The sequence below is a fragment of the Oryctolagus cuniculus genome, chromosome 1 (assembly GCF_964237555.1).
Source record: "Oryctolagus cuniculus chromosome 1, mOryCun1.1, whole genome shotgun sequence".
NCBI lineage: Eukaryota > Metazoa > Chordata > Mammalia > Lagomorpha > Leporidae > Oryctolagus > Oryctolagus cuniculus.
Window position 1 is genome coordinate 134,806,935 of NC_091432.1, and position 21,700 is coordinate 134,828,634.

Below are 21,700 nucleotides of genomic sequence, written 5' to 3' on the forward strand. Positions count from 1 at the left end.
ATTGTGGCCCAGTGGGTTAAAGCTACTGGTTTATGATGCTGGCATCCCATACTGGGTGCTGGTTTGAGTCCTGGCTGCCCTGCTTCTGATCCAGGTTTCTGCTGAAGCGCCTAGGAGGGCAGTGGATGAGGACCCCAGTGCTTGGGCTCCTGCTGCCCGTGTAGGAGACCTGGATGGAGTTTCTGGGCTCCTGGCTACAGTCTGACCCAGCTCTGGCTGTTGAGGCCATTTGGAGAGTGACCCAGTAGATGGACGATCTCTGTCTCTCTGTCCCTCCCTCTCTGTCATTCTGCCTTTCAAGTAAATAAGTCTTTAAAAATAAAATGCTTTCTTCTGTTCCACTTTAACTATACAGCTAGTAACTAGTAAGTGGAATTTCAGATTTCTAAAAATCACTAGGTAAAACTTTAAAAAAAAAAAAAGATGTATTTATTTGAAAGAGTTACACAGAGAGAGGACAGGCAGAGAGAGAGAGAGAGAGATCGTCCATCTGATGGTTCACTCCCCAATTGGCCACAACGGCCGGAGCTGTGCCGATCAGAAGCCAGGAGCCAGGAGCTTCTTCCAGGTCTCCCACACGGTTGCAGGGGCCCAAGGACTTGGGCCATCTCAGGCCAGAGCAGAGCTGGATGTGAAGTGGAGCAGCCAGGTCCCGAACCACAGCCCATGTGGGATGATGGTGCTTCAGGCCAGGGTGTTAACCTGCTGTGCCACAGTGCTTTTTTAATGTTGTAATTGGTTTTGTGTTTGGCATATAGGGATCTTGTTCATTATAACAGTCTGTGAGGTTGTTCTATTTCTCTTAAATTACATAGAACTCAGTTGAACTCTGTGTTGTAATTACCCAGTAGAATATACACCTAGGTCTAATTGAATGTATTTAGTTCAAATGACACTGCTAATATTTCAAACAGTGGCTGTTCTGTTGACTTAACTGTGGAAATTCCTGGAATAGAAAATACTTAAAAAGGGACAAATGGTAATTATGCAAAACATCAAGGCCAACATTATACATGAAGTTCTTTCTGAGGTTTGTTTTTTAAATTTTTATTTATTTTCATTTTACTTGAAAGGCAGAGAGATGGAGAGAGATCTTCTACCTGCCCACAAAAAGTGGGGCTGGGCCAGGAACCTGGAACTTAATCAGCATCTCCCCTGTGGGTGATAGGGCTCCAGCTACTTCAGCTGTCACCTGCTGCATTAACCAGAAGCTGGATTGAAAGCGCAGCAGCCAGTACTCAAAACAAGAACTGATTTTTTGCAAGAGTCCCACGCAGCAACCTAACCGCTACACCACACGTCTGCCTGAGATTTCCATTAAAATCTCCTTTATTCCTGTTTCCTCCATGGTGAAGTACTACGAAGGCCATAAGGAAAGTCAAACACAGGAGTGGGTGGTGAGCCCAGTGGTTAGGATGCCTGTGTCCTATGCTCTGGTGCCTGGCTTTGATCCTAAGTCTAATTTCCTGCCAGCGCAGACCCCGGGAGGCATCAGTGATGGCTCAAGTATTTGGGTTCCTGCTATGATGTGGATTGAGCTCCTGGCCCTAACCCTGGCCCAGCCTGAGCCATTGCAGGTATCTGAGGAGAAAACCAGCAGATGGGAGCTCTTTCTCTCTCAAAAAACAAAGACACCATTGCAAGTGTCTTGTGCCCTAGAGGAGCAGTGACCGAAGTGTTTTTGAAGAATTGAAAAATAGTAAAACCTACAAAAAGCCCATCTACTTTGATTGTCAGCATCAGGAACAGTGATAAGAACTCCTTACTGGGCAGAGGCTCCCTCTACCCTACACTTGGGTGCACTATTGCCAACAGAGGCTGCAAATACTTCAGTGCATCTGAGGCATTTGTTTCTGAAGGATATCATTATTAACTTTGTTTTCAATTTTTGAAAATATAAATGTAGAAGAGTAATGTTATCAGTATATTAAGGCAGCCAACAACCTGTTACAAAATTTAAGTGTAAAATATACATAATATGTTTTTTACAGATTTTATTTTTTATTTGAAAGAATTAGAGAGAGAGATATCTTCTGTCTGCTGGCTCACTTCCAAAATGGCCACAACTACCAGGGCTAGGCCAGGCTGAAGCCAAGAGCCTGGAATTCCATCTGGGTCTCCCACATTGGTGGTAAAGGTCCAAGCGCTGATGGTTTCCCAGGTGCATTAGCAGGGAGCTGGACTGGAAGTGGAGCAGCTAGGACTCAACCCAGTGCCCATATGGGCATTGTAGGCAGTAGCCTGAGCTGCTGTGCCACAACACTGCCAGCCCCTTTTTATAATGAGTATTTAAAAAAAAAAATTCCAATGAAATTGAGAGAGGAATTGTAGTCATGAATGACTTTTTTTTTTTTTTTAAGATTTTTTATTTATTTATTTGAAAGAGTTACAGAGAGAGGTAGATACAGACAGAGAGATCTTCCATCCACTGGTTCGTTCCCCAGATGGCCGCAACACCTGGGGTTGCGCTGATCTGAAGCCAGGAGCCAGGAGCCTCTTCTGGATCTCCCACGCGGGTGCAGGATCTCAAGGACTTGGGCCATCTTCTACTGCTTTCCCAGGCCGTAGCAGAGAGCTGGATCGGAAGAGGAGCAGCCAGGACTAGAACCAGTGCCCATATGGGATGCTAGTGCTTCAGGTCAGGGCTTTAACCCCTGCACCACAGCGCCAGCCCCTCATGAATGACTTTCTACCCTGAACGTTCAGATATTGGTAACCCCATGTTTACAGTCACAAAGAAATAAAGATCAAAACATGTCATACTTGTATTTCATGTTCAAAAATCTATGTTGACCACAAAACTGAACCCTCACTGAAGGATCTGACTGCATTACAATTCATTCTAGGACTTGGTGTAAGACTTTTTTTCCATTTAAGTCATCTATTCTCCAATAAAACATTCATCATTTTATTGGCCTAGACTAATATAAATAAGGCAATGACTAATGGCACAGTTATCCACATTCCTTAAGATCATATGTATTTTTGCTGACTTCTTTGACTCTGAGTTCATAAAAATCTAAAGAACGGAGGGACCAAAAAAATTTAAAATAGCAAAAGAAAACAAAGATTAAAGTACAAAAGCACCTTCACTGGTGTTCTCGCTACCCATGGTGGCCAAATGTAAGCAACTTTTCCAGCTCCGTTATCTGCAACATTCTGGAGTTGAGGCAGGAACTAACTTGGGGCAGAAGCAACTATTTTCTCAAATACTGTTGTCTGTTGTAAATGGAGGAAAAAACAGTGAACAAAAAAAGACATTTTATATACATGATAAAACAATCACAAACATGTTTAGACTAAGGAAAAGCATGTGAAAAACTGTATTAGTATATGTAAAAACAAGTTTATGTGCTTTGGGGGGTTCCCTTATTTTTTCTTTCTTTTGTGAGGGCACTGACTTGATGGAATGACCAGAAACTCGTTTCTAGAATATATTTTCAGAACATTATTTACACGTGTGTCTACATTTATGAATAAAATCTCTCATAGCATATACAAGATGTAAGTTTAACCAAAAGGAAGAGCAAAATCATGTTTTCTACTTCAAAAATCAGTTCACATAGTCATCACCAAATCAACTTACTGTTGATTTGATATAAATGATCGATATATAAGTGGTACATTTTGTTGACAGCCTTTTGCTATGATATTAATATAGCTAAAGGTCTGCATGTTAATGTATAGAAATACATATCATACAAACCAAAGGCAAAAATAAGGAAGACTAGCTGAAAACCAGAGTCTGACTTTAAATAATCCCTGCTAAAAACAAAGCTTCCAACTTAGTTTGTAAATCAGTTGTTTGAAACTTAGGAAGCAGTTACTCACTGGGCTTATGTTATAAACTGTTCATTTTCCAGGTAAGTCATAGAACACTTAATCCAGGATTTAAATGAACTTTAGTGCCATGCTTAAGAGGTAGATGATCCACCTGTTCAGAAGTTGGTTTTGATTTGGTTTCGTTTTCCTGTAGGAACTGGTTTTAAATAGGACCAAAGGAACTCTACTCCAAGGAACTCTAAGGACTAGCCACTGGAAAAAGACCGCCTTATGTCTGCACACAGGACGAGTCTCAGCCTTACGTGCGATGGCTGGAGCACCACAGCAAAGGACAAGGAGAAAGTCTGCCGCAGCGTCAGGTAGGAACAGACTGGCTCAGCCAGGCAGTGCGTAACGCCGCCTCAGGAGGCCTCTGAGTCAGGGGCTTCCCTGCTGCCCTCTCTGAGCACTGATTAGTTTAGGAAACCCAATTTGGAAATACAACAAAAAGTAAGCAAATAATACCTCAAGTCATTATAATGGCATATTTACTATGAAATGAAAAATATAATGAAAAAGCATAAACTATACTTGGCAGGAAAACTGTTTAGTTCTGATTTCTAAATATTACATAATAAGATTTTGACCAAAAAAACTTGAAAGAAAATTTGAGCAAGAATTTCATTTACATATTTCTAGGCCCCGTGTAGTTGGGCCTACCTGTTTGTAAAACCTGACTAAGCAGGTTACAGAGAAAAATCTCAGACTGGAGTGCATTAGATTACTGGCTGGACCTTAGCCCTTCCACATGCACTCCACGTGGCCAGATGTGTCACAACCAGTGTTCTCTGCCTTGACAAACTGAATGTTTCAGTGTGTCCCATCAATGTTTCCCTGTTCCACGGAACTGCATCCAGTTCTCTCATTTGCAGCACAGTGAGAGAAAGGTTGTGGGCGTGGTGCAGGACAGAGATTAACACTTACACTCCATATTAGCAATCCAATAATACAACATTATCATAAGAATATATCCAAAAAAAAAAAAAAAGAGCAGAGACCATGCTTAAAAGCTAAGACTGATCACTCAGCTTCTGTGGGGTCTAAGTCTCACAGGTGTCTACCACCCGTGCATTCTGAACAGATTTTCAGCCCTGCTAGAACAAATCAGCAGGTGGTTCTTGCTGTGACACAAACAGTATTTAGCCAGCTTCTTAAAAAATAACAAAGTTTTAGAATACTAGGAATGTAGTTATTGTGTTATAAAATGTCTTTATAATGAAATATACTTTTATATTATATGATAATATACATTTGATGGATATTTTAGCCTATTATTGGATTTGTTCTTCAAATATACCTGGAAGTAATTTTAAACACATTTATAACTGGAAATATTTAAATATTACCAAGAATTAGAATATATGTATTAGGTTATTATGGAAATACAAATTAAAATTCCCCAAATATACCACAGGAAAAATATATGCCAGTAATATACAAAAGGAATAAGAATTCCTTCCTCCCCTTCTTTTTTTTATCCTGAGGGAAGGGCTAGTCAACTTGAGCTTTAATTTTAACACGTTTGACGTATCTACTAAGTTAGAAATTCTAAGTGCCTGTAGTTTTTAAGTCACTAGGTTTCCTGGACACCTCAATGGAGTCTGCAGTCATAGATCCGACCCCCGCTGCGAGACTAGAACGCCGTAATGACAGTTCCAGCGCAGAAATCTGACGTAATTCTTTGCGACACAGTTTTACAGGTGTGACACCATGAAGTTGTCCCACGTTTTCCACTGGCTGAATTTGGGAACATGATCGCCTGTGAGATTTTGAAAACTGATTTTCATCTATTTCTGCTTTATCCTCATTGCTTTGCCCACTGGGAGGTGCTAAAGAGCTACACATTGGAGGCATGTCTGGGCCACCTTCCCAGAGTTTCTGAGGATTTGGTTGTGTTCTGAAGCTGCTCGTGGAACTGTCTGTCTGTCTGTCTCTCCCGCTGAATCTCGCATTCTCGGTTCCGGATGCGCATCTGAATTCCTCTGCCAGCAGCACGCCTGCTGCTGCGTCTGGATCACCAGCTCCACCTCCAGCATCATAATCTGAAATCCCCAGACCACACAATCAGAGGTTAGTCCCTCCAAACCAGGCATTTTTAACCATAACATCCTAAAATGATTCCATTATTATCACTCAATACACACAGTGTCTTCCAGGTTTCTTGTGTTAAATGACGTCTGTTAGGCAAATGTGTGACTATGAATTATTCTTATTTCACTTATAGGCATCTTGCATGTAAATAACTCAGAACTTTAATTAGTAGAACAAAGTTATGAAATAAGTCTTCTACGGATTTTGATGCTTCATGGAAACACAGGCCTGCTCTAGACCTCTGGTGCCTTTCCACACTTGCCCCCTGCTGGGCTTGCCCCTGGTGAATGCCACACCCAGGCCAGGTGAGAATACTACAAAGTACCTCTGGGACTGGGCACTGTATGTGTGAAAATCTGGTCTCAGAATTCCTAGTATGATGGCAGGGTCCTGCTGTCCAAGGGTACTGTGGGGTGTACACCACAAGTTCTGCCATCAAAATGGAGAGAGGGCATACCCCAGCTCAGTGGGCGACACCGCTGGGATGAGTGATTTGAGTGAGAGATCAAAGCCTGGTATAATCTCAAATTATAGACTACCTGATATCAAAGATCAAAATTTGCTTAAAGGAAATCAGGTCCCAGACATAATATGACAAAAAAATGCCAAATGCAGCATATGTTGCTACATGCTTAGTGTATTTTTAGTCTTGTGAGGACAAACTTTAAAAACAGGTTGCACACTGGCAGCTTCCAAGCCAGTCTGACCCACAGACATGTTTTACTTGGCTTATAATGTTAGTAATACTTGACCTAAAATATAAATATTGGTATCATATAAAAATATGGATTTCCAGCTTTTCTAGAAAAATCAGAAACGATAACATAGCAACAGCGGCTGAAGCAGAGCCGCCCCTGCCCATCTAGCTTCCCTGGCTCCTGTAGGCATTCTTTTTTGTAACCCTTCATTTAAAACTTACGGATTTCTAGTTGAAAAATTCTCCCCAAAACAAGACACCCGAACCAGCAAATAACATAGATCCTCACATGGAACTAAAGCAGACACTAAGTTGGCTACAGATTGCTGCAATCATGAGTCACCAGAAAGCTTTCAAAATTCCTGCTGCCCAGGTCAGCACGTCTGGGGAGGAGCAAGCATCTTACTTTTTAAAGACCGCAATGAAGAGCAGAGATGGGCACTCCAGAGCACACTGATTCTTCACAACACAGTTTCCTGCTCTTAAAGTTGTATAACGAACAAAGTAAACAGACTAGGGAGAGAGTAGTTTGCCCAAGGTCATATAGCTAATAAAAAAAAGTTGGGTTTTTTTTTTTTTTTTGAAAGGCAGAGTGGACAGTGAGAGAGAGAGACAGAGAGAAAGGTCTTCCTTTTGCCGTTGGTTCACCCTCCAATGGCCGCCGCGGCTGGCGCACCGCGCTGATCCGATGGCAGGAGCCAGGAGCCAGGTGCTTTTCCTGGTCTCCCATGGGGTGCAGGGCCCAAGCACCTGGGCCATCCTCCACTGCACTCCCTGGCCACAGCAGAGAGCTGGCCTGGAAGAGAGGCAACCGGGACAGAACCCGGCGCCCCGACCGGGACTAGAACCCGGTGTGCCGGTGCTGCAAGACAGAGGATTAGCCTAGTGAGCCGCGGCGCCGGCCAAATTGGGGTTCTAACCCAGATCTTCTGACTCTGGTACCCTTACATACACTTTTATAGTGATTCAAATTGATACAGGGATTGTTCTGCATATTTAAACTTAAGTAAGTGAGTGGAGACTGTCGATATAAACTGATTTAAAATGTATTATTTGGAGAGACAGACCAAGCGCTCCGAGTTCTCTAGTACGTTCCTCAAATGCCAGCAGTGGTCAGCACTGGATCAGGTTAAAGCCAGGAGCCAAGAAATCAGTCCAGGTCTCCCATGTGTGTGACAATTACTTGAGCCATCATCTGGTGCCTCTTAGGGTTTGCATTGATAGGAAGCTGGAGTCAGGAGGTGGAGCCAGGTATTGAGCCTAGAATTCCAACGTGGGATGCAGATCTACTAACATGTCTTAACTGCCAGGTTAAATGCCTGTCCCCCTAAACTGATTTTATTCTTTTTTTTTTTTTTTTTAAGATTTATTTATTTGAGAGCTAGAGTTACACACAGTGAGAGGGAGAGAGAGAGAGAGAGGTCTTCCTTCTGCTGGTTCACTCCCCAAATGGCCGCAATGATCCGAAGTCAGGAGCCAGGAGATTCTTCTGGGTCTCCCATGTGGGTGCAGGGTCCCAAGGACTTGGGCCATCTTCCACTGTTTTCCCAGGCCGTAGCAGAGCACTGGATTGGAAGAGGGGCAGCCAGGACTAGAACCAGCACCCATATGGGATGCCAGTGCCACACACAGGCGGAGGATTAACCTACCGCACCACAGCACCAGCGCCCCTGATTTTATTCTTACAAACTAGTTTAGAAAGCATCCTCGAAAGTATGGAGAAAATATGAAAGGAATTATGCAAAAACCTAAGTATGGTTATGGGAGGCTTGTTTTCTGCTTTTTTCCTATATTTAAAAATGTAATGAGTATATAAAGAGTTTTCAAAAAGTTCATAAAAATGCATATTATGAAAAAACTGCATTCAATATTTTTGCACTAAAATCAACTGATTAAAAAAAGATTTATTTATTTATTTATTTATCGAAAAGTAGAGTAACAGAGAGAGGGAGAGATAGGGAATATCTTCTCTCTGCTGGCTGACTCCCCAAATGGCCCTAACAGCCAGGTTTGAGCCAGGAGTCAGGAACTCCAGCTGGGTCTCCCACATGGGTGGTGGGGTCCAGACATCCTCTGGTGCTCTCTCAGGAGCATTAGCAGGAAACTGGATCAGAAGCAGAGCATCTGAGACTCAAACTGGCACTCTTGATATGATCTCATATCAAGAGTACTGCATTACAAGCAGTATCTTAACCCACTGTGCCACAGTGCCAGTACTTCAACTTATCTTTTAATTCAAATTTTCATTGCTTCTTGGCCTTTTGGCTAAGATCACATGTAATTCAATTTTTCCATGAACTTTACAAAGTACCCTAGTATATTACCTCTTATATCCAATCTTTAAAAAGTTTTAAAATGCTTCTAGGTAAAATAGCAAATTAACTGCTAGACTTCTTAGATATGTTAATCAGACAGGTATTATCCTCATTTTATAGCTCTCTAAGATTTAACTTTTAGCCTTTTATCATTAAAGAGCAGGATAAAAATCTAGGTTTCTGCCGGCGCCGCGGCTCACTAGGCTAATCCTCCGCCTGTGGCGCCGGCACACCAGGTTCTAGTCCTGGTCAGGGCGCCAGATTCTGTCCCGGTTGCCCCTCTTCCAGGCCAGCTCTCTGCTATGGCCCAGGAGTGCAGTGGAGGATGGACCAAGTGCTTGGGCCCTGCACCCCATGGGAGACCAGGAGAAGCACCTGGCTCCTACCTTCGGATCAGCGCGGTGCGCCGGCCGCAGCGTGCTGGCCGCGGCGGCCATTGAGGGTAAACCAACGGCAAAGGAAGACCTTTCTCTCTGTCTCTCTCTCACTGTCCACTCTGCCTGTCAAAAAAAAAAAAAAAAAAAAATCTAGGTTTCTTCAAATTATACCACCATACAACACTGTTATTTAGAAAGGAATGGTGCTGGTGCTGTGGCATAGCAGGTTAAGCCACCACGTGCAGTGTCGGCATCCTATGTGGGCTCCAGTTTGAGTCCCAGCCCCCTGCTAATGTTCCTGGGAAAGCAGTGGAAGATGGCTCAAGTCCTTGGGCCCCTGCACCCACGAGGGAGACCTGGAAGAAGCTCCTGGCTCCGGCTTCAGACTGGCCCAGCTCCAGCTCTTTGGGGAGTGAATCAGCAGATGGAAGACCTCTCCCTGTGTCTCTCCTGTCTGTAACTTTGCCTCTCAATTTAAAAGTTAAATGAGCCAGCGAATAGAAGATCTCTCTCTCTGCCTCTGCCTCTCCTTCTCTGTAACTCCACCTTTCAAGTAAAATAAATAAATCTTAAAAAAAAGGAAGGAAGGAAGGAAGGAAGGAAGGAAGGAAGGAAGGAGGGAGGGAGGGAGGGAGGGAGGGAGGGAGGGAGGGAGGGAGGGAGGGAGGAAGGAAGGAAGGAAGGAAGGAAGGAAGGAAGGAAGGAAGGAAGGAAGGAAGGAAGGAAGGAATGTCTGGAGGGCCAGCATGCAGTGCAGCGGGGTCAGCCACCACTGTGCCCTGGCTTCCCCTATTTATGTGAGTGTTCACGGCCTGGCTGCTCCACCTCTGATTCCGTTTCCTGCTGATGTGGCTGGGAAGGCAGCTGATGATGGCTGCAGTGCTTGAGTCCCGGGTACCCACGTGGAGGATGAGGCTGCAGGTCTGGGCTCCTGGTTTCAGCCTGGATTAGACCTGGCAGTTGCAGTTATTTGTGGAGTGAACCAGTGGCTGGAAGATCGATACTCTCTCTCCCTCCCTCCCTCCCTCTCTCTCCCTCCCTCCCTCTCTCTCCCTCTCCCACCCTCCCTTCTTCTCCCTCTCTCTCCCCTTCTCTCCTTTCTCTCTCTCCCCCCTTTCTCCTTCCCTTTCTCTCAAGTAAGTAAATACATAAATCTTTTTAAATGTTCCGTACACACTAATAAACATGAGCCATTTACAAACTAAATACCTTATTTTAAATATTTGAAATTTGAAAATAGATTTTTTAAAAATTGAGAGACAGTTAAGAGCTCCCATCTACTGGCTTACTTGCCAAATGCCTGCAATGGCTGGAACTGGGCTAAGCCAGAACCAGAAGCCGGAACTCAATCCTGGTCTCCCGTGTGGGTGGAGGAAACCAACTACCTGAACCACCACCCCTATTTCCCAAGGGTCTGTGTTAGCATTAAGCTGGAGTCAGGAAACGGCACGGGGTATCAAACCCAGGTACTTTGATGCAGGTGTCTTTTTTTTTTTTTTTTTTTTTTGACAGGCAGAGTGGACAGTGAGAGAGAGAGACAGAGAGGATGCGGGTGTCTTAATTGCCAGACTAAACGCCTACTCCTTGAAAGTAGTTTTTTTTTTTTTTTTTTTAGAAATAGATTTATTGATTTAGTAGAGTGGCAGGGAGAGGCAAAGATCTTCCATCTGCTGATTCACTCCCCAGATGGCAACAGTCAAGACTAGGACAGGATGAAGCTGGGAGCCCAGAAATCCATCTGGGTCTCCCACATGGGTGGCAAAGGCCCCCTTACTGGGTCATCATCTGCTGCTTTCCCAGGTACATTAGCAGGGGCTGATTGGGAAACGGAACAGCTGGGACTCAAGGTGGCACTCTGATATGGGCACCATGCACGTAGTGGCTTAACCCACTGTGCCATAACAATGGCCCCAAAAGTGGATTTTCAAAAAGCTAACATGGTCTTGTGCTGATTGTTCTCTGTTTCTTAATGTTTTGCAAGTAGTATTTCAAGTTGTAGTTTCAGCTATATTTTGCAAGGCAGTATTTCATATAAATGTTTGAGTTGTATCAGTAAGCACTTTTGTATTACCACACTGAAAATCTTTTGTGGGATTTGTATGTTTATGTCCCATCTTTATCCTGAGACAACTTCTAGAATACTGAACCAGGAGTCAAAAGAGGAGAGACCTTAAAATATGATTTAATTATTGTTCTGTTCATGAGTCCCTTGGCCTCCCTAAACTTTATTGCTTTATCTAAAAATAAAGTTAGCAGGGGTGGGCACTTGGTGCTGCAGTTAAGATACCCGTGTCCCATACTGGAGTGCCTAGGTTTCAGTCTTGGCTCCACTTCCAGTCCAATTTCCTGTTAATGCACACCCTGGGAGGCAGCACCTAATGGCTCAAGTAGCTGGATCCCTGCCACCTTTACAGGAGACTCCAATGGAATTCCCAGCCGTGGCTGTTAAAGGTATCTGGGGAGTGAACCAGTGGATGGAAGATCTATGTCTTTCAAATAAATGGAAATAAAAATGAGGTTAGCAGTTACCAGTCTACTGTGAGTTTGAGGGTTAAATGAAATTATTTGTGAAAATGTGATTAATATAAACATAATGTAGCATTAGAATTACTTTTTAAAAATATTACTGAGTCATATTTTTAACAAATGTTAATTCTGCTTCTATTATCTATTCACATATACTTTTTAATTGTACATACATGTAATTTCTCAGTGGTTTCTTTACATGTGTGTCTCCATCTTTAAGCAGTTTTCTTTATAGGTATAAAATAGGTGTATTGCTAAAAGGTTTTAAAGTCAACTTTTCATAAATCATACTTTATTAAAAGGATATTGTCTCTAAAGGAAGGCTAATTCTTTTATATAAAATGTAAACTATTATTTGAGAAATACTGATTACTGTCTTAAAGAGGATACATTTTAATCATAACAAAATACTACCTTTATGGTGCTTCTAACTTTTTTTTTAAGATTTATTTATTTGTTTGACAGGCAGAGTTAACAGAGGGCAACTGGGAGAGAGAGAGAGGTCTTCCATCCATTGGTTTACTCCTCAAATGGCTGCAATAGCTGGGAATGGGCAGGTCCAGAGACAGGAGTCAGGGGCTTCTTTGGGGTCTCCCACGTGGGTGCAGGAACCCCCTTCCACTGCTTTCCCAGGCCATTAGCAGGGAGCTGGCTTGGAACTGGAGCAGCTGGGATGAGAACTGGCCCCTATATGGGGTGCTGGCACTGCAGACAATGGCTTAACTGCTGTGCCACAGTCCCGACCCCAGTGCTTCTAACTCTTGCAGAGTATCTGATGTGTCTTATGTCAATTAGGCAAGTGCCAACTCTACATACCAGTGGCCTTTACTTTTATTCCTCTCTGTTGTACATCTTTTTAATCATGATAAGAAGGCTTAATTTACTATAAAACAGGACAGGATTATTTTAAGGATTAAAAAAGTTAAGAATTACAGAGCCCCTGGCACATGGCACACAATAAATGATTGTTTCCTTGTCATATATACATTTTTTATTCATTTACTTCTCATTTGGTTTTATCTTACTATTTTTGTCTACAGAGACAAAAAGAAGGGAAATATTTAATGTTAAATCACCTAATCAATCAAGAAAGGCTGCACTACTAATCAAGCATGACTTCACCAAATGCTAGAGAAACAGTTTCTGCGTGATAAGTAAAACTGGAAGTCTTACTTTCCATTGTTGCTAGTTGCCGCCGAACTAACAGTTCTTTAAGTTTCTTCTTAAGATCTCTGCTGGTTTTCTTATAGAAATAAAGATCTTTTTCCAATTGCTGGATTTTATCTTCATATGTTTTTAAAATTTCTGTAGTATCTTCTCCACCTGACTCTATAAAATAGAAACTTAAATTTAAAATCAAAAAAGAATTCACAGTTAAGTTTTAACATAGCCCCAGCCTAAAGGGTCAGAAATCTGTTCCACACTTCTGTTACCTGAATGGAGTAGTTTTCAGCTACAATTTGGATTCTTCTACCTGTGATGTTTTTCTAAGGACTGAGCCCTTAGTCACATTTTCTATCCTATGCCCTACTAACCACCAAATTTTCATGATTCACAAGCATTTTTGCTAGACTTATGCTTAAAGCAGCAGAATAAGGTGTTTTCTATTAGAAGTTTCTGTTGGGAGCTCTGTCCATCTGCAATTTATAACAGGAATTGTGGTTATGTGGAAATTCATAAGCCTAAGGTTTAAAGGTCCAAGAAATAGATAGCCAAAAACCCCACAAAAAACAACTGGTTAAAAGAGACGAGAAAGATTAAGTCCCAAAGGAAAGCACCATGGACAAAGAAGAGGGAGCACAGCCAGTGTCAGTAAAGTTCTAGTTCAGGCCATAAGACAACTGAAAGCTGCTGATTAATGTTTATGAATGTCTCATGCTATCCACACTAGGTTCTGCTCTGGAAACAGGAAATACAGAAGGCTAACTGCTATAGTTTAAGTAAGATTTAACTCCCAACTCATGCAGGATAAGTCCTAAGGATCTAAGGATCCCAAAGTCGTGTAAGTGGGTGGGAGGTGGGCTATGGGAGGTCCCTAGTCGGGGCATGCTCTGACAAGGTCATTATGATAGCGGGTGGTTATAGAAGCCCGTGGGGACCAGCTGTTCTTTCTGATTCCTGGCTCACCAGGTGATCCCTCCTCTGCATGTGCTATGCCACTGCCATCCTCAGGCCTCACCAGACAGATGCCCAACTAATGAAGCCGCGGACCTCCCAAACGGTGCGCCAAATAGACATCTTCCTTCAGGTGTTTAGCTGTAGTGACAAATCTGAATAATACTGCTCTTCAAAAGACACTTTCTGACCTACTCTCTCCTACTGGCACACTTAGAAAGAGGTCCTCCTAGTTGGTAATTTTCTTGTTATAATTTGCTATTTTGTAAAATTTATTTAAGTATAATTGTATATTTTAAGTTAACTCATCATGTTTTCAAAAATACTTAAAATTAACGATATTGTAAATCATAATCTCCATACTACATCATATAAATAAACTTAATTTTATGTCCCAAATTCACCAGAAATTGGAAGATTCATAATTGTTATTATATTAAATTATGACTTTGTTATAAAAAACTTATATACTTATAGAATGAGATGATTGATTTTTCAATCTGATTCCAGTCACTTTAAAAACAGTTAAAATTTTGATTAAAATGTCACTTTTAGAGACTTAAAATTAAACTAAGGAAAGAAGAGCACGTTTGAATGCAATGATGCATGTGGTATCCTGCCAAGGAAATCTTGTCATTAGGCAACTGGTGGCTAATTAACCAGTTACAGAATTCATTTAGAGGCAGATTACCTCAACACTCAAATTCATATATTTTCTAATTTTCTGCAAATTCATGTTGCTTCTTCTTCATTGCTTTTGACCAATTTTCAGCTTTCAGATTCATGAGAATGAAGACCAAGAAGCTTGGACTGAAGCAGTAATGGTCCTGATTGGCAGTGATTCGGTTGCTATAGTAGCTGTTTGGCTGTTCGTATACTGGCCATCTGCCTGGGGTCCATGGGGCTCGGTGACGGTGATGACTCTCTGGCCTGACTGGAATTGATAGTTGAACAGCTGCTCACTGACAACAGTATGTGCCTAGAAGTGGTAGACCAGTTTTAACCCAAGATACAAACTTTAATGTGTGAAATCTGGTAATCAAAAATTATACTAAGAAATATATCTAGGAATGTACGGAAGGGCCTAACAGAGCCTATCACTTTAGGTGGATGGAAAATATTTAAATATCATAATACTATTTCCCTGGGAACTAGACGCATATTTTCATCAAAAACTAGATCAACCACAGACTAGCCGGCTTGCAGCAGTTTTTATATGTGTGCTGGGGGCCAGCAGAAGGAACAGCATTTCAGGTATGATAGCCCAGTATGAAAGTCAACTCTCCCAATTCATGGTAACCAAACATGTAAAATAAAATAACCTACTACTTACAGTAGTCACTGTTTATTCCAGTGTACTTCAGAAATTTCATGGAAAATGACTAATAGAGTATGCTTATTTTGGTGCAAAATTTTTTTGGAATCCATGCATACTAGAGGTCTTCAAAAAAGTTCATGGAAAATGCATGGAAGGTAGAGAGAGAGAGATATCTTACACATGCTGGCCTACTACCCAAATGCCCACAACAAACCAAGGCTAGGCTGGGCTGAAGCCAGGAGCCTGAAACTCCATATGGGTCTCTAACATGGGTGGAACAGACACAAGCATTTCAGCCATCATCTTCTGCATTTTTTCCCCTGCATTAGCAGGAAACTGGATTGGAAGTGGAGTAGCTGGGACTCAATCTAACACTGCAATATGGGGTCATTCCAAGCAGCTATTTAAAATATTGCAAGGTAACTCCTGTCCCCTCAAAATTTTTTGCACCCAAACATCTCTCTCTCTTTTTTTTTTTTAAGATTTATTTATTTGAAAGGCAGAGTTACAGAGAGGCACAGAGAGAGAGAGAGAGAGAGAGAGAGAGAAGTCTTCCATATGCCAGTTCACTCCCCAGATGGCTGCAATGGCCAGAGCTACGCCGATCCAAAGCCAAGAGCCAGGAGCCTCCTCTGGGTCTCCCACGCGGGTGCAGGAGCCCAAGGACTTGGGCCACCTTCCACCACCTTCCCAAGTCACAGCGGAGAGCTGGATTGGAAATGGAGCAGCTGGGACTTGAACCAGCGGCCATATGGGATGCAGGTACTGCAGACTGGGGCTTTAACCCGCTGCGCCACAGCGCTGGCCCCCAAACATCCTTCAGAACCATTTTGCCGCGAACTTTCTGAAGCACCTTTGTACCTACTGGGCCTTTTACATGATCAAAATCTCTTTATCTTCCCTCCTCAATTCCCCCTACACATTACCTTCGCATAACAGATGAAAAGGGGCAGTTACCTCTGAAATGATGTAACAGCAGCTGCATCTTTTGCTCATGTTCCTTTTGCTGGAGGGTCAGTCTCCGGTCACACTGCAACTTCAGATGTTCCAGTGCAGACTCCAGCTCCCGAACCATGTTGTCCCGTTCCAGAACCTTCATTTTGATCTCTTCATTCTCTAATTGTTGTTTCCGTTCAGCTTCTCGCAAATTAACCACCTGGCAAATACAAATTTTTACCTTTTAAGTGCATCTAGATAACCTAATAAGATTAATTTACTTTTCTTAGGCTACATAAAACTGATTTTCCTTACTTTCTCAAATAGGAGGGTATTTCAAAATGTTCATGGAAAACGGAATTAAAAGATTTTTGGTGCAAAAAATTTTTGAAATCCATGCATAATTTTTTCAGAATATGCTTTTTCATGAACCTTTTTTATAATATTTTTATTTATTTATTTATTTGAGAGGTAGAGTTACAGTGAGAGAGAGGTAGAGACAGAGAGAGAGGTCTTCATTCCTTTGGTTCACTCCCCAAGTGGCCACAACGGCCAGAGCCAGGAGCGAAGTGCTTCTTCCTGGTCTCCCTTGCGGGTGCAGGGACCCAAAGACTTGGGCCATCTTCTACTGCTTTCCCAGGCCACAGCAGAGAGCTGGATTGGAAGAGGAGTAGCCGGGACTAGAACTGGCGCCCACATGGGATGCCAGCACCGCAGGCGGAGGATTAACCTACTGTGCCACAGTGCCAGCCCCTTCATGAACCTTTTGAAGAATCCTTATATATATGGATTTCAACATTTTTTACAGAAGAATTTCATTTTTTTTCTTTCTCTGTTTTTTTTTTTTAAACTTATACAAATGGTAGAGTGACAGATGAGACAGAGACAGAGACAGCCAGAGATCCTCCATCCACTGATTCACTTCCCAAATGCTTATGACAGCCAGGACCAGGCTGGGTCAAAACCAGAAACCTGAAGCTTGATCCATGTCCCAAACAGATGCCAGGACCCAGGTACTTGAGCTGTCACTTGCTACCTCCCAGGGCACGCACTAGCAGGAAGCTGGATTTGGAAGCAGAGCCAGGACACCAACACAGGCATTCTGATGTGGGATGTGAAAACTTACCTTTTAATTCTGTTTTTCCCAAACTTTCTGAAGTGCTCTTGTCTAAGTGATTCCTGCATAAGTGTTGGATCCCAAGGCAAATTCTTTGACCCTAGCCACAAAATAACCTAACAGCCTTTTGAATTTGCTTGGATTCAGAATTGGTAACAGTGTGGTTTTCTTCATGTGGGTGGTAGGGATCTGAGTACTTGGGCCATCCTCTACTGCCTCCCAGGGTGCATTAGGAGGAAGCTGGGTCAGAGGCAGAGTACTAGCTAGGACTTGAATCAGCACTCCAGTGTGGGATGCGGTGTCCCAAGCAGCAGCTTAACCTACTGCATCACATTTGCCCAGTAACACTTTTATAATGTTATAATGTTTTATAATAACTTTTATAATACTGTTCTAATAAGCACTTCCTCCATCGTTTCTTAGATGTGAGTGCTGCAGTTTACAATTTATATTGCCGTAACTCTATTTCTCTAACTGGATTCTGAGACACTAAAGACTCTTTGTAACATCTAGGTAGTTCCCAGTTTTAATTCCAAAGTGGACATTATAAGTAATTTTTAAAACTATAAATACAGAATACAGTTTCAAGTCATGTATATTGATAATCTTCTGTACAGAAAACTACTCATTTCCACAAAGGGTTCTCAAGATCAGAAAAATCTGACCTTGGCCAGGGTACCTGTGGTAAGAACCCTCACTCAAAAAGCACCATAAGAGTCAGCAAAGGCTGGGGCAGTACTCCGCCATTTTTCTTTCCTGCAGACACCAGCGACAGGATATGCCCTCAGCCTCAACACTGGCTTACTGCTGATGGGTTAGCCAAGAGAGGCTGTGGGTAATATTTTCATCTATGTTTCATAGGTTTGGAATTGTATTTAATACACAGTTTTAAAAAGGGCCTTGAAAAAGTTTGTGAAAAACATGTATTATGAAAAACCTTCATGGATTTCAACATTTTTGCATCAAAATTATCATTTAATTCAACTTTTCCACAAACTTTTGGAAGTACCCTCATATATCCTATGTGGAACAGGTACTTGATAAATACATTGAGTGGAAAAGACCTTAGAAAAAAGCTGAGTATCAGTGAATATCAGTGCTATGAAACATCTTTCGATTAGTCAACTGTCAAGTTCATATAAAATATTTTAATTGACTTGAACACATTCAGGTTAATCAAATCCATTGCTGTCTTTACCACTGAACTACCATTTCACCTCCATTTTAACTCACCAGTTAGGATGAGAAAGTACAAGTTCCCCTACTCTAACAGCAATGAAGAAAGGGAATCAAAATTTGGAGAGCCCCTGATTTGTCATGAATGCTATGTGGCAACACCCAAATCTAGAAAACATTCAAGAAATAGTAAGGAATATAACTTAAATTCCTTGGTTTTAAAAACTACTTTTAGGGACTGTGTTGTGGTGTAGTGGGTAAAGCTGTTGTTTGCAGCACCGGCATCCCATGTGGGCACTGGTTCAAGTCCCAGTTGCTCAACTTCTGATCCAGCTTCCTGCTAATGCACCTGGGAAAGCAGTGGAAGATGGGCCAAGTGCTTGGGCCCCTGCACCCACATGGGAGACCTGGAAGAAGCTCCTGGCTCCTGGCTTCGGAGTTCCAGCTGTTGTGGCCAACTCGGGGGTGAACCAGTGGATGGATGCTCTCTCTGTGTTTCCTCTCTCTCTAATTGTGCCTTTCAAATAAATGAATTTTTTTAAAAAGCTGCTTTTGAAAGATCTTCTATTGAAAGGGCCTCTGACTTTTTAAAAAGTTTATTTGAAAGGCAGAATGAGAGACAGAGAGATCATCCATCTGCTGGTTCACTCCGCAAATGGCTGTAATAGCTGGGGCCATGCCAGGCCAAAGCCAGGATCCCCACACGGATGACAGGGACCCAAGCACTTGAGCAGTCGTCTACCTCCCAGAGTGCACATTAGACAGAAGTGTAGGTGGGACTCAATTCCAGGCACTCCTATATGTGATACGGACTTCCCAAGCGGCAGCTTAACCCACTGCATGAGAACACCCACACCCTAAGGCTCTCCAGCTTACAGTTGCTGTACATATTTAAATAATCACAGAACTTTCAGATGACCACATTCCATACTGCAAGGAGACCTGCTTATTGTAGTTACACAGACACACCCTTAAGCTATTTAATATCTTTAAAAATTCAAAATGGATATAGGCAATACAAGGGTACTAATAGCAAAATGGAATTTAAAAAGTTTATTTTGGTGCCAAAAAATTTGAAAGTCACACATAGCTTTTTTTTCATAACACATTTTTCCCATGAACTTTTTGGAGGCCCCTTGTATGCATAGATTTCTAAAACTTTGTGGCAAAATAAACTTATTTTTAAATTCCATTTTCCATGAACTATTTGAAGTTTCCTCTCATATAAGCATCTTGATTCTTCTTAATAAGAAAAATACTCTGTTTCTTAAAAACCAACCTTATTGAAATATCTGAAAAGAATAGCTCTAATCTCAACAGGATTCAGGCAAACTAGCTTTTCCAAGACATTTGCTTCGCTGTGGGAGAGGTTTCGGATTGATGCTCTGAGCGAATTCTGGCGACACTGGATATTTTCATTCTTGTATTCAATTGCAGCTTCCAAAGCTTCAATTCCTTCTTCAAGTTGGAAAAGAACATGTTCTTCCTAGACACAATACGATAGAAGTCACTCATTTTAAATGAAATAGTATACTTGGACTTGGTCATATGCTCAGATTGTACTAATGAACTTTTACTGAATTTCAGGAAAATGTTTGAGTTCTTGCTGTACTATATATACATATATAGCATATAATCCCTCAACCCTCCTACTAAAAATACAATGAAAGAGGCAGATGAGTATTGAAACGTCCTAAGGTCAAATGTTAATACCTATCCAAGGATTATACTCCAACAAGACCTCAGCAAAGCCTCAGCCTCAGGTTGGCAGTACTGTCAGCTACAACATAACTCCTGGCATATATATTCCATGTCAGGAAGTCCATGAGTGAGAGCCAGAGACCCACTGCTGCCCCTCTGATGATCTATCCAAACAATACTGGGAAGGACTGGCGCTGTGGCAAAGTGGGCTAGGCTGGCACCTGTGGTTTCCAGCTGCTCCTCTTCCGATCCAGCTCCCTGCATTTATGCCCTGGGAATGCAGTAGAAGATGGCCCAAGTACTTGGGCCCCTGCACCCACGTGGGAGACCCAGAGGAGGCTCCTGGCACCTGGCTTCAGATTGGCCTACCTCTGACCCTTGCAGCCATTTGGGGAGTGAACCAGCAGATGGAAGACCTTTCTCTCTGTCTTTCCCTCTCTCTGTCTGTAACTCTACATCTCAAATAAATAACTAAAATCTTAAGAGAAAAATATACATAGACTTCAAAAATTCAGAAACTACATAGATTTAAAGAATTTTGCATCACAATAAACTTTAGTTTCATTTTTTTCCATAAACTTTTTGAACCATGCTCATGTACTGCTAAGAGGGAAAGAAGGAAAATTTAAAATAAATTATGAAGAGCCAGTAATTGAGGGCCAGTGTTGTGATACACCAGGTTAAGCTGCCTCTTGGGATGCCCACATCCCCTATCAGAGTGCTGGTTCAAGACCTGCCTACTCCACTTCTGGTTCAGCTTCCTGATAACTTTCCTGGAAGGCAACAATTAATGGGTCCCTGCACCCACGAGGGAGACCTGGATGGAGTTGCTGGCCCCTGGGTTTAGTCTGGTCCAGCCCTAGCTGTTGTGGGTATTTGGGGAGTGAACCATTACAATGGAAGATCTATCTTCTCTGTCATTCCGCCTTTCAAATAAATAAAAATAAATCTTTTATAAAGAAGTCTTATTTAAAAAGAAGAAGAACCAGTGATCTGTGGAGAGTCTCTGGAGAAAAGCATAGTGTGATAGTAAAAAAGTAATGAGGACTAGGGCCATGAAACAGTTCATAAGTTTCCTATGGAATGTTATTGGAGGAAAAATAGAGGCCTTAAAAATGGTGGAAGCCAAATTTTTTTCATATGATAGAACTTTCCTTTGGAAGGAAAAAAAGAAGCCTGCTGAATCCTCCCTGTCATAAAACCTATCAGTTCTTTGAATTATCCAAATATATGTAACTTGGGGGATCCAGACCCTGAAAGAAATGATTACAGATTGGTGAGATGTGTACAGATGTTTCTATAGACATAAACTGTGGAGGTCACCTAAACTTTCGGTTCCTTGAGGACAGACTGTGTGTCCATCCTGTATTCGTATTACCCAGCACAGTACCTGTCACATAGTTTAAACTTACTCAGCTTACTGTTGAGTAAGTTAAGGAAGGAAGAGCTGAAAAAAATAACAGCAAGCATCAAAAAGTTTATGGGAACATGGGATTAGAGATAAGTTTA

At 42.0% G+C, this 21,700-nt stretch overlaps 1 protein-coding gene and 1 long non-coding RNA gene across 34 annotated transcripts in view; one reads left to right on the forward strand and one right to left on the reverse strand.

Annotated features, from left to right (window-relative positions):
• Window positions 1-21,700, forward strand: part of LOC103352409 (uncharacterized) — a 55,897-nt gene that overhangs the window by 22,252 nt on the left and 11,945 nt on the right. For 15 of the 27 annotated variants that reach the window (XR_011378862.1, XR_011378871.1, XR_011378872.1 and 12 more), the window contains exons 2-7: window positions 3,977-4,142; window positions 5,385-5,892; window positions 6,047-6,218; window positions 13,720-13,830; window positions 13,959-14,179; window positions 14,716-14,914. This is a non-coding gene — a long non-coding RNA (uncharacterized lncRNA). The remainder of the gene's footprint in view (window positions 1-3,976; window positions 4,143-5,384; window positions 5,893-6,046; window positions 6,219-13,719; window positions 13,831-13,958; window positions 14,180-14,715; window positions 14,915-21,700) is intronic. The other 12 variants (XR_011378875.1, XR_011378876.1, XR_011378890.1 and 9 more) reach the window with 10 other exon arrangements.
• Window positions 864-21,700, reverse strand: part of KIF27 (kinesin family member 27) — a 102,621-nt gene continuing 81,784 nt past the window's right edge. For 5 of the 7 annotated variants that reach the window (XM_051833658.2, XM_051833661.2, XM_070048961.1 and 2 more), the window contains 4 exons: window positions 19,770-19,976; window positions 16,219-16,417; window positions 13,002-13,157; window positions 864-5,864 (listed from right to left, as the gene is read on the reverse strand). In XM_051833658.2, the coding sequence (XP_051689618.2) occupies window positions 5,371-5,864; window positions 13,002-13,157; window positions 16,219-16,417; window positions 19,770-19,976 (1,056 nt within the window). In that variant the 3' untranslated portion in view covers window positions 864-5,370. Of the gene's footprint in view, window positions 5,865-13,001; window positions 13,158-14,787; window positions 14,923-16,218; window positions 16,418-19,769; window positions 19,977-21,700 lie in introns of those variants that run through there. The other 2 variants (XR_011378826.1, XM_051833664.2) reach the window with 2 other exon arrangements.